Source organism: Palaemon carinicauda, chromosome 42 (genome assembly GCF_036898095.1).
Source record: "Palaemon carinicauda isolate YSFRI2023 chromosome 42, ASM3689809v2, whole genome shotgun sequence".
Classification (NCBI taxonomy): domain Eukaryota; kingdom Metazoa; phylum Arthropoda; class Malacostraca; order Decapoda; family Palaemonidae; genus Palaemon; species Palaemon carinicauda.
In genome coordinates this window covers 51,851,642-51,876,724 of record NC_090766.1, presented here as the reverse complement: position 1 = coordinate 51,876,724, position 25,083 = coordinate 51,851,642, and the positions used below count along the sequence as shown (strand labels likewise).

The following is a 25,083-nucleotide window of genomic DNA, read 5'->3' as shown; positions in this document are numbered from 1 at the left end:
ACCCTGACACGCAAGGGAAGCACCCCCGTGGAAGGCAACCCTTTGCCCCGAAGGAACCGTTGTCCGTCGGAAGACCGGTGTCCGTCGGAAGACGAGGTCAGACTGCTGTCCATCTGCACCAGGGGCGGAAGGTCAAGAAGAAGGAGCTGCAGGCTGCATACGGAGATTCAAAAAGGCGCCTCTTAGCACCCTTATAGGGAGATGGGAGGCCCTTACGACGTAACGGACGATGAGCCTTACGGCCAAGGTGGCCAACAGCAACAACAGCAGAAGAGTCCTCCGAAGAGGAGTCTCTATGAGTGTACTCTCTTGCGAACGAAAGAGAAACACTTCGTAGAAGAGACGGGTCAGCCAGTGACCTAAAAAGAGCAATCCTCCGAAGAGGGGCTCCTGCAGTTGCCCAGCCCCTTGAGCGTAACTGCAGGTGCGACCGCTCAGCACCAAGAGCATAGTCGCACGAAAAAAAGGCAAGAGAAGAACCCCCCAAAGGAGAAAAACTCAAGCCTGGACAGGAAAACTTCCCTCGGAAGGAAAGTTACCCACCCAAGAAGGCGAGCCTCCTGAGTGTTCTAAAATGAACTGGAGAGCTGTCAATCGTCACGGGAGTACTTCCAGGAGAAGGAGACACGCCCCTGACGAAGATCTATAGGGGAGGCAGCAACAGCCGAATCCCCAGGCCTCAACAAGACAGCTCACTCCGAAGTCACATTACAGAAACGAACTAGATCGGTAACTGTGAAAAATAAAAACAAAAATCATTAGTTAACATTCATTCCCTCGGGAAGGCTCCGAAGAGGAATCCCGAGGGAAAGGAACACAAGAATTACACAAAAGGCACGTGCCCTCACAACCACTTACACTCACGGAGGGAGAGCTGTAACCAACACAGAATTATAACAATTATAATTATGTAACTATGTAATTATGTAATTTAAAAAATGAATGAACACTAAAGAAAGAACGAAAACCCCGAAAGGAATCGTTCTACAAAGCTGAAAAAACAACAAATACAATTAGATTCATAAACTAATTGAGACAAAACGTACGGCGTAGCAACCCCACCCACACGGGAAGGAAGCTACTCAGACGTAGTAAAAGTAACGTAGTAAAAGGGTGAACGACCTCAAAGAGAGAGAGAGAGAGAGAAAGACCGAAGTCAAACTCAAATGCGACCCATGAAATTACACCATGGTGGCCTAACTGCCGAGGGCTCCATGGAGATATCGCACACTACACACACAAGCACAAACTCTGAAAAGGAAACTTACTGATTTCTATACTCAAATATATACATAAACACGAAAAAATGTTTACATATATATTGAGTAAAAGAAAAGTAAGTGATTAAGTAAAGACAAAACAAACAATGGCTGCCAAGCGAGGACAAAGACAGAGACGTCTGTCCATGTCCGAGCCAAAAGTGAAAGTGAAGCAGTTCACCGGTGTGTGAGGGGGGGAGGGGTAGCTACTGTAGCTACCACTCCCCTACCCCCCTGCTAACTAGCGCAGGGGTAATACACCCTCGTTAAATTCTAATGGCTCGCCATTTCAGCTACGCTAAAAGGTAAACCCAATGTAAATAGCGTGGTTTGTATTTCGGTTACGGAACAAATTACTATTTCATGTACTGGCACATGAAAGAAACTTAAATATTTTCTCACCTTAGTAGAATTTGGATAATCCACAACAAGGCCACCAGTGAAACCTGCTCGCATAGCCTGAGATACAATTAACTCCACCTGGGCGTCATTCTCTGGGTAAAACTGAAATACTGCACGACTTCCCCGAGACTGTGAAGACCATAATAATATACAGTGGGACAAAAATAAAAACTAAACATTTATCAGATTATAATGAATTCAATTAAAATATTTGACCATATTTCATAATATTAAAAAAAATTTCCCTTTTTATGTATAATTATCATTTACACTTAACAGGAGATAACGTCTTACACCTGTTAGTAAAATCTTACGGAAATACTTGATATAGAACTGGGAGAAGTTACACAATATCACTGTAAGGTGAAAAAGAAATATATTCAGACAGACTCCAATAACTTGAAATTACCAATCCTAGAAAAACTTTAACTATTATGAAAGACTGAATTAAAAATGAACACAGCATCAAATGATAATGGAATGAAAAATACATAAACATGAAGTATGAACAAATCATAAATTAGGTGTAGTTGGATGAACAGCTGCTAGTTGTAATTAAGTCAAAACAAACAATCAATAACCAGTTTTCTGTTACAAACACTTATAATCAGAAGCACACTAAGTGCTTTTATTGGGAACCTGACAGCTTTTCTGTTTTATAAATAAAGAAATGTCTGAAATCTATGCATATGAACATATAGGCTAAGAACTTGCTATGGATTTGTTTATAAGAAAGTGGCTTTATCAATTATTGAAACATGACAAATTCGAAGATAATTTGTATTTTTCCTAACCATACAAACCTTAGCTATTTACACAGGGTTTACCTTTTAGCGCAGCTGAAATGGCGAGCCATTAGAATTTAACGAGGGTGTATTACCCCCGCGCTAGTTAGCGGGGGGGTAGGGGAGTGGTAGCTAGCTACCCCTCCCCTCCCTCACACACAGATGAATGCTCACTTTCACTTAGAGGTAGGACTTGTCTTGGGGGACAGGGCTGGCGGGCAAATGTGTGTAAATAGCTAAGGTTTGTATGGTTAGGAAAAATACAAATTATCTTCGAATTTGTCATTTGTTCCGTAACCGAAATACAAACCACGCTATTTACACAGGGTGACTTACCCCTTAGGTAGGGTGGAAAGTCCCCAGCCATACTGGCTTTGGCTTTACCCGGGGACTCAGAATCCGAGTGAGTAGCACTCGATAAAAGGAGTCCTTGCACCTCACAAGTTCCTTGCTTCGCAAGGAACCATGTGGCCTACGTAAGCTTGTGTGTGAAGGAAGAAGTGTGACCTGTCCTAGGCAGTTGACCTGGAGTTCCAGAAGGAACTCTGGGTTAGGAAGTTCCCAATACCACCTCGTCAGGGTATGGGGGACGCGACAGTATTGACTCAATACTCGGAACACAAGGAAGCATGGTTTACCTGCAGAGGTTCGAGGTCAGCTATGCAGAGACCAGGATGCTGCTTCCCCGTAGAGGGGATGATGAAGAAAGAAGAAAGGGCCAGACATACTTCTTTCGTTCATGCAGACTAAAACCTGATAACAATGCCCTCAACCTTCTGCTACCTGTCCAAAAAGGAGCCTGAGGTTAGACCAGCTGTTGTGTAGCCACCACAGAGCGATAGAAAACGTATCGAGACTCCTGTGGGTCACGTCCTGCGGGAAGCGGGCTGCGAAGGTCATTAGACGCTTCCAGACTCCAGCTTGTAGCACCTGCGTCACAGAGTAGTATTACTCGAAGGCGAGGGACGTTGCGATGTATCCAACATCGTGCTGTAGGGCGACGTGACAGGGGAGGGTCTGGAGACAGGTCGAGATGAATGTCCTTGAGTCCGGGCTGAAGAGGTATACTGGCGACTCTCCCCCATGTCCTCCTTGTGCTCCCAAATCGGCTGCAACTGAGGACAAACTGCAGCTGTTCCCAGCGCTAACCTCTCGATTCCTTTACTGGCAAGAAAGAGAAGGTCTTGGGACATCAGATACAGAATGGAGACTCGAAATCTTGAATGAATCGGACCGAAGGGCCGGGACCCCCAGATTCTGAGTCTAGCCAACAACTCAGGAGTGAGCCTGAATGTTGCCTTCCCCTCTTCCTTAGAAGGGGGGAGTCGTAAGAGACCAAGAAGATTGCTTACACACTGGCCGTTGCCAGAGTGAGCAGGAGACCCAAGGCGGAATACAATCCGAGGTCTGTCGTAAAGGGTCTTGAGAAGATCTCTTAAAGGACTAAAAGTCCGAGCCATGCTCCAAGTTGGAGGTCTTCCTCCGACTAGGGCAGGGACGATCGTAGCTTCGCATGAGCGAGGATAGGTCCAGCGGGCAGGAAAAAGTTATTCCTTTAAGCCTGAAGGTCAGGGAAAGGCTGAGCGACAGGCTTCATTGCCGAGAGCGGAAAGGAGTTTCCTCCAGCCGAAAGGCAATAAGACCGTTATTGCTGGAGAAGAGGCCTCAAGGGAAGAGGTATATCTCCCACGGCACCAACCACCTTAGACTCTTCACTTTGCCTGGGAGACCCCTGTGGATGACTATCGCAGATGACGCGACCTCCGTACCGCGACTGTAGCGGGTTGTCTCTTCTTGAGGAGGAGGCGTAGTGTCTCCAGGCATGAAGCCGAAGCGACGCCCCGGTTCGGGAGAGATGTCGCAGTGTGGTTGCTTGAGTAGTCTGCGCCGTGGGAGAAGCTCTCCCGGGAGTTCCGTCAGGGGAAGCAGAGAGTCCAGAAACCGTTCTGCGCATAGTCCCAGTGGAGCTCTCCCATTGAAAGGTTGACAGACAACCTGGTCTTGTTGAGACCCATTGTCCACAGACAAAAGGGAGGGAAGACGCAGGCGTCAAAGTTGTCCCATCATCACCGGAATGCATCTTGCCAGAGTTTCGGGGTCTGAGACTGGGGGGAAGAATAGCGGAAGCTTGAGGTTCCAAGCTGTCGCGATCAGGTCCCCCAGACCAGTACTTGCTGGTTACCCAAGGTCAAAGACCCCCAGGTACACTCTCTCTACGAGGCTCTGCTCGGATAGTCTGAGAGAACATTCCCCTGCCTGGAATGAGAGAGCCGATGGTGGTATTGAGAGAATCTCAATCATCCCGGTATCTCTACTGCAAGATGTGAAGGTGTGAAAATGCGTCCCCTGCTGGTTAGAATACGCCAGAATCATGAAGTCGACGCGCATGGGGCGACTCGGCAGGAGCTGTAGGATCTGTAGAGGGGCCAGACTAAGGCCCCTAAGCCTGCCTGAATGATGGAGAGGTATCCTTCAGGTCTTGACCATAGGCCTGGACTGGAACATGCCCCCCCCCCCTTTCCTTTGACGAGTCCGAGAACAGCATCAAGAATGTGGGGAAAGGACGAGAATATCCACTACCATCAAGAGGCTCCATAGGTCAACACCCATTGCAGGTCTAATAGTTCCGCTGGTCCCATAGGGGCCAGGAAGTCCGGTTAAACATTGCCTGAAGCCACCGGAACTTGGATCGCCCCACGTGGACCTTATCCTGAGGCGACCGTTCGGACTATAGACGGGTCAATGAGGAAAGGAGAACTAGGAAACGTTCCAAGGTAGGGCTGAAAGCTCTGCTTGACCGAGAACAGGTACTGCGACTCTCCTCAGTCTTGCCACAGTCAACCGAAAGGAAGGCACGGAGGATGTGGTAACAGAATCTGGTGTCCCCAGGTGGTCACCCATCCAAGTACCGACGTTGCTTAACCTCGCTGGACGGACGAGAAGCGGGGTTTCCAACGTGGTAAGGCCGTTGACTCAATATCATGGCCAGATACTCCAGATGTTGAGGCAGAGGAAGAGAAGGCTCCAAGCAAAATACCATGAGCCCACACTCGTGGTAAGCATCCGGAAGCTTGTCCCGGCGCTGAAGAAGGTCGAACCCGAGCCTACCGGAGTTGACCAGCCCTCCAAACAGCAGAGGAGGCGGAAGCCTGCACCTGAGCGGCCAAGAGGAAGGCAGGGAGAGTTCTCTGGGGAAACAAACCTGCTATGCCACGGCGGGATAGCCACACTGCATTATAAGCAGGAATACTTGCAGTCTAGGCTGAATTCGACGAGCACCCTGGAAGATGGAAGGAATGGAAACTGAAAGTACCCGTCCTTCCGATCCAGGGTTTAAGGAGTCCTGTCGCCTCGTTACCAGTCTGATGGATTCTGCTGGTCTACGCTGGCCGAAGTTTGTTCGACAAACTTGATCAGGGCTGAGAGGTCGACTAAGGACATCCCCTCTCAGATCCTTTCTTACAAGAAAGGATCGACTGAGGAGGCCGGGGGTTAAGCCGTTGATGATCTTAAGGAAGACCTTCGCCTAAGGTATGGATCATTCTGCCCAACCGGGCAACTCTGCTGACGCTATGGCATAGAGGTTCAGAGACACTGAATTCGCTGACAGAGACGGCAGGCGCGATATCCTTGGCAGATCACAGAGATTGTGCGGGAATGGGCATCGGGAAGCTGTCATTCGGATGAGTAACCTTAAGCATCCTCCCAGAGAAAAACCTGCAATCCTAGAGTTCGTGAACTCCTTTTAGGACTATGCCCCCCCCGGGGGAGTCTCCCGTGCCATCTGTTCCTGACAGGAGGAAACTGCAATTGGACACCTTGTCCCAGTTGTCGTAGCCGATAACTTAGGCCGACGTGATTGAAAGAAAAGGGCGCTGGAGCCCTGCAGAGTCTGGAAGAAAGCGCCTTGGAGGAGTGAAAACGGAAGTCGATTTCCTCCGCACAGCCGCTGTCTAAGTCTCTGTCCTTGGGCACAAACAAACTCTTCTCAAGGATGGAAGGGTGTCTGAGGTCGTCGACCTCCACAGATGAGACACCCGAAGGAAGCCCTCAGTCAGCGCGTCCAGATGGTACAACATCGAGCTTGTCCGCAAGTTAGATACTTAACGACGAAAGGCCAAGGTGCCTGAGCTCGAGAGGAGGAAAGTACCCATGCTCTTCCTGTAGCTTCCTTGAACCAAACCTCGGGCCGTAACCGAGGAGGGAAAGAACCTGGTAAGCTCCCAGAGGAAGGGGTAAGCAGTCACCCCTTGTCCGATGGAGAAATCTCGAACGGAAAGCCCCAAAAATCCTTCCAGGGAATGACGGGGAAGGGCTAACCAGGTTCAGGAAAGAGGAGTGTTGCTCAGATCTCCCTTAAGTTTCTCCTATTCTTGCAAGTGCCATGCTCTGCGTTTACGGGGTGAGGCCGTGTTCTGGAAATACGCTCCAGAAGAACTCGCCAGGCTGGCCATGCTGCGAAAACCCCATTGGGAATCGTGGTCGCAATCGCCCTGGAGCTCGCGCGACGGTAATTCAAAGATTTTTCGCGTGGGCGAACGTGGAAGCGCCCATGCGCGGTAACGCAAACGAAGGTGAGCGAAGGAGCGCAGAAGGAGGGCGAGCGTGGTAGGAAGGGCGAGAGCTGGTGGTCGGCGAGCGATAACCCATAGACGAGCAATGGATACTGCAAGAAATAAGCCGACGTTTGTGCGAAGAAACACTGTAGGTTCGCGCGACGGAACACCATCCGTCCGCGTGATGGAAAACCGTTGGTTCGCGCGTGGGCGAACATTGGAGAGCATGGCCGCGGACGCGGACGCGCATGAGCGTAGACGTGCAGGCACGTGGGCGTGTGGGCGCGCAGGCGAATGGTCGCGCGGGCGCACAGGCAAGTGGTCGCGCGGGCGAGCGGTCGTGAGGGTAAGCAGGTGGATGAGCGCGAGTCCGAGGCGGCGAACGCAAGCGTTAGCGCGATGGCGAGGAAACGCACTGCCGCGTGGGCGAGGAAGACTGCTGGCGATATGGATCAACAAGTGATCGGTGGTGAGCTGGTGAGCGCTAACGCGCAGGTTGGCGATGGCGCGTTGTGTTATGCCGACGCGATGGTCGAGCAGCATGCGTAGGTAAGCGATCGTGCGTTGGCGAGCAATATGCGAAGGTGAGCGATTGCGAGCAGCATGTGCAGGAGGGAGATCGCGCGATGGTGATCAGCATGCGCAGATGGGCGGTTGCGCGATGGCGAGCAGCCTCTGCAGGTGGGCGATCGCGCAATGGCTATCAGCATGCGCAGGGTAGCGCGATGGTGATCAGCATCCGCAGGTGTGCGGTCGCGCGATGGCGATCAGCATCCGCAGGTGTGCGGTCGCGCGATGGCGATCAGCATCCGCAGTTGAGGGTCGCGCGATGGCGATCAGCATCCGCAGTTGAGGGTCGCGCGATGGCGATCAGCATCCGCAGTTGAGGGTCGCGCGATGGCGATCAGCATCCGCAGTTGAGGGTCGCGCGATGGCGATCAGCATCCGCAGTTGAGGGTCGCGCGATGGCGATCAGCATCCGCAGTTGCGGGTCGCGCGATGGCGATCAGCATCCGCAGTTGAGGGTCGCGCGATGGCGATCAGCATGCGCAGGTGAGCTAGTAGCTGGCGAACCATGTTCCTTCAGAAGTGTTGGAGAACGTTGGCGTGCCGGCTGTAACACACGTGGGCGAACCGGAGATCGCCGAGAGACAGGTGATCGCTGGTGAGCTGATGATCGCTGGCGAGCTGATGATCGCTGGCGAGCTGATGATCGCTGGCGAGCTGATGATCGCTGGCGAGCTGATGATCGCTGACGAGCAGAAGGCTACGCGTGGAAGCCTGCGTATAGAAGAAGAAGAGTCCTTGACCCCGACCTGAACCGAAGTTCTAGATCGCGAGGGCGAACGTGGGCGCGTAACAGGAACCAACAGGAACAGCAGGGATGATCATCATGAAAGCGCTGACGAACAGGAGAGCGCTGATGAGCAGAAGAGCGCCTGTGCGTTAACACTGAGCAGGAGCAGGAGAGAACACAGCAGAAGGGCACGCAGGGAAACCCTGACACGCAAGGGAAGAACCCCCGTGGGAGGCAACCCTTTGCCCCGAAGGGATCGTTGTCCGCCGGGAGACTGATGTTCGTCAGAAGACCGCTGTCCGTCGGGAAGACCGTTGTCCGTCGGGAAGACCGTTGCCCGTCGGAAGACGAGATCAGACTGCTGTCCATTTGCACCAAGGCGGAAGATCGAGAAAAAGGAGTTGTAGGCTGCAAACGGAGATTCAAAAAGGCGCCTCAAGCACCCTTATAGGGAGATGAGAGGCCCTTACGACGAGGCGGACGGTGGGCCTTACGGCGAGGGAGGCCAACAGCAACAGAAGAAACCTCCGAAGAGGAGTCTCTATGAGTGTACTCTCTCGCGAACGAAAGAGAAACACTTCGTAGAAGAGACTGGTCAGCAGAGACCTAAAAGGAGCAATCCTCCGAAGAGGAGCTCCTGCAGTTGCCCAGCCCCTTGAGCGAAACTGCAGGTGTGACCGCTCAGCACCAAGAGCATAGTCCCACGAAAAAAAGGCAAGAGGAGAACCCTCCATAAGGGAAAAAACTCAAGCCTGGACAGGAAAAACTTCCCTCGGAAGGAAAGTTACCTGCCCAAGGAGGCAAGCCTCCTGAGAGTTCTAAAATGAACTGGAGAGCTGTCCGTCGTCACGGGAGTACTTCCAGTAGAAGGAACACGCCCCTGATGAAAACACAAGGGGGGAGGCAGCAACAGCCGAATCCCCAGGACTCAACAAGACAGCTCACACCGTTGCCATATTACAGAAACGAACTAGATCGGTACAGTAACTGTAAAAAAATAAAACAAAAAAACATTATTACACATTCATTCCCCTGGGAAGGCTCCGAAGAGGAATCCCGAGGGAAAGGAAACAAGAATTACACAACAGGCACGTGCCCTCACAACCACTTACACTCACGGAAGGAGAGCTGTAACCAAAACAGAATTATAACAATTATAATTATGTAACTATGTAATTATGTAATTTAAAAATGAATGAACACTAAAGAAAGAACGAAAACCCCGAAAGAAATCGTTCTACAAAGCTGAAAAATCAACAAATACAATTAGATTCATAAACTAATTGAGACAAACATACGGCGTAGCAACCCCCCCAGACGGAAAGGAAGCTACAAGGGCGTAGTAACACGTAGTAAAAGGGTGAACGACCTCAAGAGAGAGAGAGAGAGAGAAAGACATAAGTCAAACTCGATCGCCACCCATAACGCCGTGGCGGCCAACTGCCGAGGACACCACGTGGATAAGTACACTACACACACAAATCTGAAAAGGAAACTTACTGATTTCTATACTCAAATATGTATACAAACATGAAAACATGTTTACATATATATTGAGTAAAAGAAAATTAAGCGATTAAGTAAAGACAAAACAAACAATGGCTGCCAAGAGAGGACCAAGACAGAGACGTCTGTCACAGTCCGAGCCAAAAGTGAAAGTGAGCATTCATCTGTGTGTGAGGGAGGGGAGGGGTAGCTAGCTACCACTCCCCTACCCCCCCGCTAACTAGCGCGGGGGTAATACACCCTCGTTAAATTCTAATGGCTCGCCATTTCAGCTGCGCTAAAAGGTAAACCCTGTGTAAATAGCGTGGTTTGTATTTCGGTTACGGAACAAATAGAAAATTATAAAATATCCTTAAACATTACCAAGCAAGCATAAAGCGTCATGAAGAGTTGATACAATCGCTTGCCAGGCTTATGATGACTTGAATCTGCATAGCATAACCACTGGACGGCAGAGATACTTATGGCCCCATCAAACATACCAGCGCGAAATGGCATGCCCTGGCCAATGTCTGCTAATATCAAGTCCCCATCTAGTTCTCTCTCCACAGCAACATCTGCAAATATTTCATGATACAGTATATATACAACATAAATTTCTTCTCATTACTGGTACGTAATGAACAAAACTGACATATACATTGTTAAAAAGCTTAATACAGTTTCTATCAAAGCTTTCTTATGCTCTTAAGTACTGTACATGAAAAATCTAAATATTGTATATTATAAATTTATCAAACTAGCAAGAAAAGTTGCTGTTGCTTACCAGTCAGAACGACTCATTCAGCTTTTTTTATTCAGGCACCATCCCAGGTGTCCTGTGTACTACAAGTAATAATGTGACTCTGAACCGATAGTCTAAGGTAACAATTTTCATTCTATGGTAAATGTTACAAGTTCATTCTTCATAATTGGAACTGGGATCTAGATGACCCCTTCCAAAGCCGACAGAGTTTTGCCTAAAAAATGTTTCATACAAAATAATTGCACTTACCCAACATCGCAGAAGAAATATCTAAGCCGACCCACGTGTGACCCTGATTACTTAATATTTCTCCTGAGAGACCCGAGCCACAACCCAGATCCAGGAGAATTGCCGGTGTGTCATCAGGAAGGGCAAGTAATTCGAGAGCTCTTTCAGAGCATTTTTCTTGGACTTCAATTACACGAGAGCTTTAGGGAAGGACAAAGGTTTTTGGCTTTTAGAGGTAAATCGTGTACAGCATAGTGTAATCAAAAGTTCATATTTACTATTCATCAGAGTACCTAACAAAATAGAAAGGAATAAGTAACCTTGACAGTTCAGGAAACCATAAAGTTAATATGCAAAAGGCATGTTCTGGAAAAACATTCCATAAAATAGACCAAAACATCCAAACTTGTTTCTAGCGATGGATTAGGAAAAATATGGCTAATATCCATTTTGGGAAACTATGGTAATTAACTTAAGTCAAAACAATATAAAAATCTACCAGTATATTTATTAAAAATCTAAAAGCAAGTACAGTAAAGGATTTGTTAAATAAGACTTACCTAATAATGAACAAATACAGTATAACTTCAACTTACTTTTGGGTGTACTTGCATGCTTCGTCAACACCATAATACTGAAATAGAAATGCTTCAAAATTAATTTCTTGCAAATTGAGAATATTAGTCAAACTATCGAATAATTATTATAATTAAAGAAAATAACCTAAATGCTTAAAATTGAAAGAAAGTATTATTGAGAGGTAATGAAAACCTGTAAAACTTAGACAAAATATTTTTTTCTCAGAAACCTTTATACAGTATATATGTATGAATACAAAGTCCTCTGCTTCACATTTCTTTTTTTTTTTTACAACTCTCGGCTAACTAGACCAAAGACTTTCATGAAATTACAATCACTGCCCAGGGATTCAAATCCTCTATTCAAGAACACATTTCCTATAAACTGTTATCCGTACTAGGCTTTAGATAAAAGGAAATAAAATATGTAAAACACTGCAAACAGTATTTTCATCATCAATGACTGCATGTGTTACACAGCAATTAAACTATCTCACTGAACCTCATGACCAGAAAGATACTGATATATGAAATTAATAATGAAATACCAAAGCATTAATGTACTACAGTATACACAGCACAATATAAATCAAGTTTCGTGCTAAACAAAATATCTTATCAAAGAGGAATACACAAAGAAAATGTTAAGCTACATACCACTTCAGGTGGCGCCTGATGTTCTGGCCTTCGTGACATGATTGTTCAACGCTGAAATCCACTATGGTTCTGTAAAGGAAAAACTTTTATTCAGAACAAAAATTTACTTATTACCTTAATACAAAGCCCTTAATTCAGAATAGCTTTATCAGAATGACAGCATGCCTTTGATAATCAAGTACAAGAAATAGAACACCTCCATCTGGGCCTCATGCAATCAAGATGACAGTTAACAAGATCAAAAGCTAAGTGTGATATACCTTAGTCTTATATAATACTTAACACCTGCAAGTGATATGAACTATAAAATAATGAATAACATCACATATACCAATATGAAGAATTTTCATTAGTTTCCAGTATTTAGGAGTCACTTCAAATCTTTAGCCACAATTGTCTTTGAATCAACATGGACACTCCTTTTGCAGCTAGTCCCAGCTGCACCAGTATTGTTTGGCAGTGATATCAAAAGGGTCATTAGATCAGAGGCAATCAGTTAACTAATCATCGTGTTTTCTCACTCAAAATCTACCCAGCCTCCCTAGCAGCCGTCACCCTGTGTCTCGCTCCCAAACTAATTCCAAACCCCCTCTGTGTCTGTCCCAACCACCTATTCACTATTCTTTTCCAATTCCTGGTTCATCAGCTGCAAAAAAAGAGGAAGGTATCTCTCAAAAATAAGTTGCAAACCGAATGTAAGTACTGTATAGCAATATACTTATGTTTATTTATATTGATTATATTGAACTAAGAGATTGAATAGATAATTGAAATATACCTACTCATGTGCCTAATGCTTGTATTGTAATATGTACCACTTGCCAGAGCAAAGGAGCAAGGAGATGATGATAAATTGCATGCAAAGTAAGTCATGATGGTGCAAAGGCCAAGTGAACTAGGTGATCTATTAGGTAATTAAAGTTCTCCAAAATACTTCCCAACACGGCTTACATGTGCAACGCGACATATACCATTTGCCAGAACAAAGAAATAATGAGATAAGGTTAAATTGCTAGCAAAGCAAACCACGGCAGAAAAAAGACCATTTGAACTACGTGTTTAACTAAGTCATAATAATGAACCCCTCCAACATTCTTGCAGACGAGGTTAATACACATAGCGCAACATCTACAGCTTGCCAAATCAGAAGGAGTAAGAGGATATTAAATTGCAAGTGAAGTGAACCATCGCAGCACAAAGGGCTGTATGTATGATGACGGCCATGCCCCATTACTACATTTTTAACCCTACCACAAACTTGTATAGAATAAAAACTCTCAAGAACATTCTAAAAACCCAGGTAAGTACTCACCAGATGGAAAAAGAATGATTTTGAAAACCATCAAAATCACTGAAATTCATGAGTCGAACAAGCTCTGTACCCTGGCACAATCTCTCTCTCCCATAGTCCCTAGAATTCACTGCAGCTGTTGTTTTAATCAATTCAGCAAAGCTTTAGCAGCAAAATAATGATCTAATCAATATTCGAGGTAAATTGAAACAACCCAATCGGACCCAGCTTGACCTGGAACATTACCGAAGGGTTTTTCAATCCAATAAAATTCAAACATGGTAATGGGACCATCAAGCATGGCTTGGAAATACTCATTCTTTTCTTAGTTTCCCAAGTCTCGAAGATGGCAATGTATCAGGGCAAAAACGAAGAAACTTGTAAATCGTTTTATAATTCGGTTAATCAAAAAATTCTAAGGATTGTGAAGCTTACCGAGAGTAATGACTTTACAGCTTATTTGTATAGGATAGGACTCTAGGTGATTAATCCAGTGTTTGTTCAAAGCGTTGTTTTGGTGAAATGTGTCATAACTATAATGGAAAATAGTTTGTGCTGTAGGAAGATTGCCCTTAAACATTGAAGCTTTTTTTCACGATCCAAACTACTGTACTGTATCTTGCAAAGACATATTCATTATTTTAACCTGTTTTGCATACACAGTAGTATACCTCAGTACATGATTGGCCGCTTCTACAAAGATTTTGTATCACATACATTTGTGGATTGGTTCATTTTAATGATGGACAGCAAGAAGATTGGCAGACTAGGGCATATAGTAGAGATAGATGGGAGTAAGTTCAGAAAACGGAAGTACAATGTTGGTAGCAGGGTCAGTAGCAAATGGGTGTTCGGTGGGATTGATCGCGAAACACATGAGACGTTTTTCAGGGTTGTCATTGATCATTCGAAGACATTGATCGCAATATTCATAGAATTTGTTCATCCCGAAACTACAATAATTTTGGACTGTTGGAAGGCTTATAATAATATCGAGGATAACCCGGATGATCCCAGCGTACACACCAATACCATCGAATAACAGTGGTGAGTCTTTTAAGAGGTCTGTCTTACCAAAATTTGGGACAGAAACATTTGTATGATAGCTACTTTACTAGGTACAGTATACAGTATTATTCAAAAATGACAAATTTGAAGATAATTTGTATTTTTCCTAACCATACAAAACTTAGCTATTTACATTGGGTTTACCTTTTAGCGCAGCTGAAATGGCGAGCCATTAGAATTTAACGAGGGTGTATTACCCCCGCGCTAGTTAGCGGGGGGGTAGGGGAGTGGTAGCTAGCTACCCCTCCCCCTCTCACACACAGATGAATGCTCACTTTCACTTAGAGGTAGGACTTGTCTTGGGGGACAGGGCTGGCGGGCAAATATGTGTAAATAGCTAAGGTTTGTATGGTTAGGAAAAATACAAATTATCTTCGAATTTGTCATTTGTTCCATAACCGAAATACAAACCACGCTATTTACATTGGGTGACTTACCCCTTAGGTAGGGTGGAAAGTCCCCAGCCATACTGGCTTTGGCTTTACCCGGGGACTCAGAATCCGAGTGAGTCGCACTCGAGAAAAGGAGTCCCTGCACCTCACAAGTTCCTTGCTCCGCAAGGAACCGTGTGGCCTACATAAGCTTGTGTGTGAAGGAAGAAGTGTGACCTGTCCTAGGCAGTTGACCTGGAGTTCCAGAAGGAACTCTGGGTTAGGACATTCCCAATATCACCTCGTCAGGGTATGGGGGACACGACAGTATTGACTCAATACTCGGAACACAAGGAAGTATGGTTTACCTGCAGAGGTTCAAGGTCAGCTATGCAGAGACCAGGATGCTGCCTCCCCATAGAGGGGATGATGAAGAAAGAAATAAGGGCCAGACATACTTCTTTCGTTCATGCAGACTAAAACCTGCTAACAATGCCCTCAACCTTCTGCTACCTGTCCAAAAAGGAGCCTGAGGTTAGACCAGCAGTTGTGTAGCCACCACAGAGCGATAGAAAACGTATCGAGACTCCTGTGGGTCACGCCCTGCAGGAAGCGGGCTGCGAAGGTCATTAGACGCTTCCAGACTTCAGCTTGTAGCACCTGCTTCACAGAGTAGTATTACTCGAAGGCGAGGGACGTTGCGATGTATCCAACATCGTGCTGTAGGGCGACGTGACGGGGGAGGGTCTGGAGACAAATCGAGATGAATGTCCTTGAGTCCGGGCTGAAGAGGTATACTGGCGACTCTCCCCCGTGTCCTCCTTGTGCTCCCAAATCGGCTGCAACTGAGGACAAACTGCAGCTGTTCCCAAAGCTAACCTCTCGATTCCTTTACTGGCAAGAAAGAGAGGGTCTTGGGACATCAGATACAGAATGGAGATTCGAAATCTTGAAGGAATTGGACCGAAGGGCCGGGACCCCCAGATTCTGAGTCTAGCCAACAACTCAGGAGCGAACCTGAATGTTGCCTTCCCCTCTTCCTTAGAAAGGGGGAGTCGTACGAGACCAAGAAGATTGCTTACACACTGGCCGTGGCCAGAGTGAGCAGGAGACCCAAGGCGGAATACAATCCGAGGCCTGTCGTAAAGGGTCTTGAGAAGATCTCTTAAAGGACTAAAAGTCCGAGCCATGCTCCAAGTTGGAGGTCTTCCTCCGACTAGGGCAGGGACGATCGTAGCTTCGCATGAGCGAGGAAAGATCCAGCGGGCAGGAAAAAGTTATTCCTTTAAGCCTGAAGGTCAGGGAAAGGCTGAGCGACAGGCTTCATTGCCGAGAGCGGAAAGGAGTTTCCTCCCGACAAAAGGCAATAAGACCGTTATTGCTGGAGAAGAGGCCTCAAGGGAAGAGGTATATCTCTCACGGCACCAACCACCGAAGACTCTTCACTTTGCCTGGAAGACCCCTGCGGAGACTATCTCAGATGACGCGACCTCCGTACCGCGACTGTAGCGGGTTGTATCTTCTTGAGGAGGAGGCGTAGTGTCTCCAGGCATGAAGCCGAAGCGACGCCCCGGTTCGGGAGAGATGTCGCAGTGTGTTTGTTTGAGTAGTCTGCGCCGCGGGAGAAGCTCTCCCGGGAGTTCCGTCAGGGGAAGCAGAGGGTCCAGAAACCATTCTGCGCATAGTCCCAGTGGAGCTCTCCCATCGAAAGGTTGACAGACAACCTGGTCTTGTTGAGACCCATTGTCCACAGACAAAAAGGAGGGAAGACGCAGGCGTCGAAGTTGTCCCACCATCACCGGAATGCATCTTGCCAGATTCTCGGGGTCTGAGACTGGGGGGAAGAACAGCGGAAGCTTGAGGTTCCAAGCTGTCGCGATCAGGTCCCCCAGACCAGGACTTGCTGGTTACTCAAGGTCAAAGACCCCCAGGTACACTCTCTCTACGAGGCTCTGCTCGGATAGTCGGAGAGAACATTCCCCTGCCTGGAATGAGAGAGCCGATGGTGGTATTGAGAAAATCTCAATCATCCCGGTATCTCTACTGCAAGATGTGAAGGTGTGAAAATGCGTTCCCTGCTGGTTAGAACACGCCAGAATCATGAAGTCGACGCGCACGGGGCGACTCGGCAGGAGCTGTAGGATCTGTAGAGGGGCCAGACTACGGCCCCTAAGCCTGCCTGAATGATGGAGAGGTATCCTTCAGGTCTTGACCATAGGCCTGGACCGGAACATGCCCCCCCCCCCCCTTTCCTTTGACGAGTCCGAGAACAGCATCAAGAATGAGGGGAAAGGACGAGAATATCCACTACCATCAAGAGGCTCCATAGGTCAACACCCATTGCAGGTCTAATAGTTCCGCTGGTCCCATAGGGGCCAGGAAGTCCGGTTAAATGTTGCCTGAAACCACCGGAACTTGGACCGCCCCACATGGAACTTATCCTGAGGCGACCGTTCGGACTATAGACGGGTCAATGAGGAAAGGAGAACTAGGAAACGTTCCAAGGTAGGGCTGAAAGCTCTGCTTGACTGAGAACAGGTACTGCGACCCTCCTCAGTCTTGCCACAGTCAACTGAAAGGAAGGCTCGGAGGATGTGGCAACAGAATCTGGCGTCCCCAGGTGGTCACCCATCCAAGTACCGACCAGAACCGACGTTGCTTAACCTCGCTGGACGGACGAGAAGCGGGGTTTCCAATGTGGTAAGGCCGTTGACTCAATATCATGGCCAGATACTCCAGATGTTGAGGCAGAAGAAGAGAAGGCTCCAAGCAAAATACCATGAACCCACACTCATCGTAAGCATCCGGAAGCTTGTCCGGCGCTGAAGAAGGTCGAACCCGAGCCTACCGGAGTTGACCAGCCCTCCAAAAAGCAGAGGAGGCGGAAGCCTGCACCTGAGCGGACATGAGGAAAGCAGGGAGAATGCTGCGAAAACCTCAATGGGAATCGTGGTCGCAATCGCCCTGGAGCTCGGGCGATGTTAATTCAATGATTTGCGCGTGGGCGAACGTGGAAGCGCCCATGCGCGGTCACGCAGGAACGCAAACGAAGGTGAGCGAAGGAGCGCAGAAGGAGGGCGAGCATGGTAGGAAGGGCGAGAGCTGGTGGTCGGCGAGCGATAACCCATAGACGAGCAATGGATACTGCAAGAATTAGGCCGACGTTCGTGCGAAGAAACACTGTAGGTTCGAGCGATGGAACACCATCGGTTTGCGCGACGGAACACCGTCCGTCCGTGCGATGGAATACCGTTGGTTCGCGCGCGGGCGAACATTGGAGAGCATGCGTGTGGGCGCGCAGGCGAATGATCGCGCGGGGCGCGCAGGCGAATGATCGCGCGGGCGCGCAGGCGAATGATCGCGCGGGCGCGCAGGTAAGCGGTCGCGCGGGCGCGCAGGCGAATGATCGCGCAGGCGAGCGGTCGCGAGGGTGGGCAGGTGAATGAGCGCGAGTCCGAGGCGGCGAACGCAAGCGTTAGCGCGATGGCAAGGAAACGCATTGCTGCGTGGTCGAGGAAGACCGCTGGCGATATGGATCAACAGGCGATTGGTGGTGAGCTGGTGAGCGCCAACGCGCAGGTTAGCAATGGCGCGTTGTGGCATGTCGACGCGTTGGCGAGCAGCATGCGCAGGTGAGCGATCGCGCGATGGCGAGCAGCATGCGCAGGTGAGCGATCGCGCGATGGCGAGCAGCATGCGCAGGAGGGCGATCGCGCGGTGGCGAGCAGCATCCGCAGGTGGGCAATCGCGCGATGGCGAGCAGCATCCGCAGGTGGGCGATCGCGCGATGGCGAGCAGCATGCGCAGGTGGGCGATCGCGCGATGGCGAGCAGCATGCGCAGGTGGGCGATGGCGAGCTAGTAGCTGGCGAACCATGTTCCTTCAGAAGCGTTGGAGAACGTTGGCGCGCCGGCTGTAACACACGCGGGCGATCCGGAGATCGCCGAGAGACAGGTGATCGCTGACGTGTAGAACGCTGTTGAATAGACGATACTAAAATCGCCTGTGCGCGCTGGCGAGCAGGTGATCGCTGGCGAGCTGATGATCGCTGGCGAGCTGCTGATCTCTGACGAGCAGAAGGCAACGCGTAGAAGCCTGCGCATAGAAGAAGAGTCCTTGACCCAGACCTGAACCGAAGTTCTAGATCGCGAGGGCGAACGTGGGCGCGTAACAGGAACCAACAGGAACAGCAGGGATGATCATCATGAGAGCGCTGGCGAAAGGAGAGCGCTAGCGATCAGGAAGCGCTGATGAGCAGGAGAGCGCCTGTGCGCTAACACTGAGCAGGAGCAGGAGAGAACACAGCAGAAGGGCGCGCAGGGGAACCCTGACACGCAAGGGAAGAACCCCCGTGGGAGGCAACCCTTTGCCCCGAAGGGAACGTTATCCGTCGGGAGACAGATGTCCATCGGAAGACCGTTGCCTGTCCGCTGGGAGACTGATGTCCGTTGGAAGACCGTTGTCCGTCGGGAAGACCGTTGCCCGTCGGAAGACGAGATCAGACTGCTGTCCATCTGCACCAAGGCGGAAGATCAAGAAGAAGGAGTTGTAGGCTGCAAACGGAGATTCAAAAAGGCGCCTCTTAGCACACTTATAGGGAGATGAGAGGCCCTTACGACGAGGCGGACGGTGGGCCTTACGGCGAAGGAGGCCAACAGCAACAGCAGCAGAAGAATCCTCCGAAGAGGAGTCTCTATGAGTGTACTCTCTCGCGAACGAAAGAGAAACACTTCGTAGAAGAGACAGGTCAGCCAGGACCTAAAAGGAGCAATCCTCCGAAGAGGGGCTCCTGCAGTTGCCCAGCCCCTTGAGCGAAACTGCAGGTGTGACCGCTCAGCACCAAGAGCATAGTCGCACGAAAAAAGGCAAGAGAAGAACCCCCCAAAAGGGGAAAAACTCAAGCCTGGACAGGAAAAACTTCCCTCGGAAGGAAAGTTACCCGCCCAAGGAGGCAAGCCTCCTGAGAGTTCTAAAATGAACTGGAGAGCTGTCCGTCGTCACGGGAGTACTTCCAGTAGAAGGAGACACGCCCCTGACGAAAATACGAGGGGGGAGGCAGCAACAGCCGAATCCCCAGGCCTCCACAAGACAGCTCACACCGTTGCCATATTACAGAAACGAACTAGATCGGTAACTGTAAAAAAATAAAACAAAAATCATTAGTACACATTCATTCCCCCGGGAAGGCTCCGAAGAGGAATCCCGAGGGAAAGGAAAAAAGAATTACACAACAGGCACGTGCCCTCACAACCACTTACACTCACGGAAGGAGAGCTGTAACCAAAACAGAATTATAACAATTATAATTATGAAACTATGTAATTATGTAATTTAAAAATGAATGAACACTAAAGAAAGAACGAAAACCTCGAAAGGAATCGTTCTACAGACTGAAAAATTAACAACCACAATTAGATTCATAAACTAATTGAGACAAACGTACGGCGTAGCAACCCCCCCACACGGAAAGGAAGCTACAAGGGCGTAGTAACACGTAGTAAAAGGGTGAACGACCTCGAGAGAGAGAGAGAGAAAGACCTAAGTCAAACTCGATCGCCACCCATAAAATTACGCCGTGGTGGCCTAACTGCCGAGGACTCCATGTAGATATCGTACACTACACACACAACTCTGAAAAGGAAACTTACTGATTTCTATACTCAAATATATATACAAACATGAAAACATGTTTACAGTGAACCCTCGTTTATCGCGGTAGATAGGTTCCAGACCCGGCCGCGATAGGTGAAAATCCGCGAAGTAGTGACAGCATATTTACCTATTTATTTAACATGTATATTCAGACTTTTAAAACTTTCCCTTGTACGTAGTACTGTTAACAAACTACCCTTTAATGTACAGAACACTTAATGCATGTACTAACGTACCCTAAACTAAAACAGGCACAAATATTAAGGGCGACTTTATATCATGCGTTTCCTAAACACGCCAAAAAGCACGATAAAAAATGGCAACCAATGTTTTGTTTACGTTTATCTCTGATTATAATGAAGAAACAAACGCATTTACACATCTGTGTATAGGTTAGTTTCTGCATCGATTATATTGATTATTCAGTACAGTATGTTGATTTGGTTATTACTAATGTTTTACTTAATTTTTCTTAGGACTTCCAAATGAAATGTTTTTCTTTATGACGCCGCCTGAAACGACGGCGTCATAAAGTACGCTCAGTAAACAAACTAAGGAATTTAACGCGCATGATGAAAGTGATAAATAATGATATTACAGTAAAAGCTTTAATAAAATATGTTATTACAAATATTATTTACCGTATCTATATAAAATCATACATACGTAGCAAAGCAGGAAAACAATCTACGAGAGAGAGAGAGAGAGAGAGAGAGAGAGAGAGAGAGAGAGAGAGAGAGAGAGAGAGAGAGAGAGAGAGAGAGTTGTTTTACATACGTAAATGTAAATTTTAAACAAAAAAAAAATAGCCCCATTTCAAATAAAATAGATTACAAATATTTTACTTTATCATATTACAGTAGTCTGTATAATACTGTAAAGTTCAGTACAGTATGTTGTTGTTAAAGTCGTGGCGATGAAATTCTCACGAAACAAAAACACGCCATTTGAGTACAACAGCTGATTCTCTCTCTCTCTCTCTCTCTCTCTCTCTCTCTCTCTCTCTCTCTCTCTCTCTCTCTCTCTCTCTCTCTCTCTCTTCGTGTTATACAATACTTACATTTAGATGAAGAAGCTAAAATTAGTTTTCTTAGTGTCAATTAAATACGAAACGAAATAATTAGGCCGAGTCTACATCCATTTCAATCATAGCTAAAAATACGGCATCCGATTTCATCAGCAAACCACTATTTTTTGGGAAATATCATTTTATTCTAGAAAATTGCCACTCTTTAAATAGTTAATTGCACATTAATAAAGCGTGTACTTTTGTTTTTAAATTTCGGGTTTGTTTTAAAAATCGAGTATTGTTGACTTCTTTTTTTTTTTTTACTTTTGGCTGTGATTAGATCAGCTGTCATCTAGCTGCCGCTCTTGAGTGTGTACGAATACACTAACAAAGTATCAGTTATACCATTTCTTAACTTATTCAAACCATCTACAGTATACAGTTGATATTACATAAGCACCAATGTGTTATAACCTATCAATTTTTTTTGTTTATTACATTTAAACCCCCCCCTCTCTCTCTCTCTCTCTCTCTCTCTCTCTCTCTCTCTCTCTCTCTCTCTCTCTCTCTCTACCTATCTCTCTCTCTCTCTCTCTCTCTGTGGGCTACTTTTCACTACCTCCCATTCCTTACCTCTCTCTATCTCTCTAACAAATGATATCTTTGTTGCTCCTCAAAGTTTCATTTATATTGAAAATCAATCACGATTCAATTTTCCTTACTTTCTCCAATCTCGCACCATCGGTCACTTCGCGGTATTTTCGATATTTCTGGAAAATCCGCGATATATGTATATACATGGGTTATGAAAAAAATCCGCGAAGTGGTGAATCCGCGATGGTCGAACCGCGAAGTAGCGAGGGTTCACTGTACATATATATTGAGTAAAAGAAAAGTAAGCGATTAAGTAATGACAAAACAAACAATGGCTGCCAAGAGAGGACCAAGACAGAGACGTCTGTCACAGTCCGAGCCAAAAGTGAAAGTGAGCATTCATCTGTGTGTGAGGGGGGGGAGGGGTAGCTAGCTACCACTCCCCTACCCCCCCGCTAACTAGCGCGGGGGTAATACACCCTCGTTAAATTCTAATGGCTCGCCATTTCAGCTGCGCTAAAAGGTAAACCCAATGTAAATAGCGTGGTTTGTATTTCGGTTACGGATCAAATGCTATTTGAAAGATACTGGATGTAAACTGAAGGCATTCCTGGAATTAGTCAGGCTTGTTTATCCACTCAACATCCGTGATTTCGAAAGACCTGGTCCGTCCCAACACCCTATTCCTTCGTCAGTAATTGTCAGTCAATCTCATCCACTACAGAAAGATGAAGTTTTCCCCTGACAAGAAAATACCACCCCAACATTCCAACTTCAGTGACTTTGAATAAAGGCACCATTGTAAAGGCTATGCCTCATCCCAGATGCTGAGCCTGAAGTAATGTAAGTACAGGTATATTTGTTTCTGTTAATATAAAGTGATGAGTATAGTTCGTTAAGATAAGTGTGAAATTTCTTATTACTGAACTTGTAAAATATTTTTCCTTTATGAAATATGATTGTTACCTTGCTAGGAGTGAAGCTGGTTACAAATCAAACACAGGTTAAGCTAAGAATACAGCAGTAAATTTATAAGGATGTTGACGCCTCCATTAGTTGAGTAAGGAAGGAGACAGGGAAGTTTAGGTTAGGTAGTGATCTCGTGTAGAGGTTTTGCAAAACAACAGACAAGGGTTTTGCATGACGGCCACAACTTACAAATGACTAGAAAACGAGAAGAAAATTTCCATTTTCTATGAATGCGGGAGGACCTGTCCATTGATATACAAAGGCTCCGAGCAAAGACCAATAAGTGAAGAATTAGTTTGCATTCGTGGACCAACATATGTATAAATACGCTTAATAAGTGTGGGTGACGATGGACAAGGCTAGGAAGTACTCCCTAGAAAATGGGGTAAAATCTATAGGGTGAAAATTTCCCTTTCCTATAATAGCAGCAGGCATGGTCTGTCATTATACAAAGGCTCCCACATCCCTATAAGGATAATCACTCCCAATAAACTAAGTATGCTTAAAGTTTTAAGATAGATATGGTTAGCAAGAATTGGTGGGGTGGATGTTGTTCGTTGGGACTTTCATAAAATTTCTTATTACTTGTCAGATCAATTTTATTCATGGGGAAGTTGGTTTTATTATAGTTATGGACGGAAAAAGCTTTTCTACTAAAAACAGGCGATTCCCATAGAAATACACCTATTTTCTTCGTAAAGGATACTTATTTTCACTGCAATAAAAACTAAATTATTAAAGCAATAATAATCAATGGGATTAGCATGCGCAGCTAAGCATGTACCGCTTGCCAGTACCTAGTAGCTTGATGCTTTTCTTTTTACATGAGCAAAGTGAGTGCACGGCGGAGCAAAAATTATTAGATTTCTAAAAAATCCCCGTTCTTAGAAGGTCTAACTGGTTTTCGATTCATTTGCTGTTGAAATGAAGGTCAAATTTAGTGAAAGCCCATTAATTACTACAAGAATAACTATTTTTTCTGTCCAAAATGTTGTTTCATCCGTAACCATAATTTTACCGGAAAGTTGTCGTTTATCTTGGTCTGATATACAATATGAATCTAGTTTTATGTTTTAAGAAATATGATATACTGTTACCTTGTCAGGAGTGCAAGCGGTTGGGAAGGAAACACAAGGTTAGGATTTAGTCTTATGGTAAGCTAAGGATATAGCAGACTAGGAGGGGTGTTAAGCAATGTTCTTGTGTTTGTTTCCCTTTCAAAATGTGGGTTTTCAGTCATAACTTTTCAATTTTGGTACCGACTACAACCGTCCTGTGGAATGTCAACAAATAAATGAAAATTATACCGTTAGTATAAGATATAGATAATTAGCATATTGTTTCATCGGTTTATTATACATCAAGGAATGTAATGTATGTTTACCGTTTTCTCCACCTAAAACCCAGAGTTCCCACTGGGGGTCCCCCATTATCGGTGGCTATAGATATATATTTCTGAAACTATTCATTTCCGACAGGAACGAGTATCATTTTCAAAGAGAACGGACCTTTTCTTATAGAAAAATTGGAGATTTTTTGTTTTTATGCTAGGTTACATTACCCTGTAATACACTACAATAATACAGAATACAGAGTATGACTGGGGTGTACCATACAGTATACTTTTCCAACATTATTTACTTTGTTTTTATTTCACTTACCTAAAGTATCTTTTAGATATCTACTTCTGCATTCTGAAGACACGTTTTTGAAGGAATTACGTCGGTACCAGAATCACGTGGGTAATGTATAGCAAATAAGAGCGACCAAAGTATGTCTCTGACAGGCAACAATGTGGTCAGAGGGAATTTTTAGTAGTAACGAAGGTACCCAACCTATGTAACGGCACCTCAATAATGCAAATAATAGAATTACAGCAGCTGTGCGAAGAAGAAAAGATGATAGTAGGAAACGTGCTGTTTAAGAAAGAAGGAATAGAGAAAAGAAAAGAATATATTTATCAGATGTGGAAAAAAGAGAGAAGAAAATAAAAGAATTAGAATAAAGAATAAATATACAAAATTATAATTTGACTTACAATGATAGTACAAGATGACAGTAAAAAGAAGTAAAACTACTTCTATTCACATATCTATACAATACTGTATATACTTAT

At 46.2% G+C, this 25,083-nt stretch overlaps 1 protein-coding gene and 1 pseudogene across 2 annotated transcripts in view; both read right to left on the bottom strand.

The window, feature by feature from the left end:
* The window catches only part of LOC137632988 (18S rRNA (guanine-N(7))-methyltransferase), a 58,606-nt gene extending 33,820 nt beyond the window's left edge, over window positions 1–24,786 (bottom strand). For both annotated transcript variants that reach the window (XM_068365138.1, XM_068365139.1), the window contains exons 1-6: window positions 24,629–24,786; window positions 12,014–12,082; window positions 11,375–11,412; window positions 10,800–10,978; window positions 10,169–10,362; window positions 1,662–1,790 (exon numbers count right to left, since the gene is read on the bottom strand). In XM_068365138.1, the coding sequence (XP_068221239.1) occupies window positions 1,662–1,790; window positions 10,169–10,362; window positions 10,800–10,978; window positions 11,375–11,412; window positions 12,014–12,052 (579 nt within the window). In that variant the 5' untranslated portion in view covers window positions 12,053–12,082; window positions 24,629–24,786. The remainder of the gene's footprint in view (window positions 1–1,661; window positions 1,791–10,168; window positions 10,363–10,799; window positions 10,979–11,374; window positions 11,413–12,013; window positions 12,083–24,628) is intronic.
* Window positions 17,339–17,457, bottom strand: LOC137633371 (5S ribosomal RNA; annotated as a pseudogene).
* Window positions 24,787–25,083: the final 297 nt, after the last annotated feature.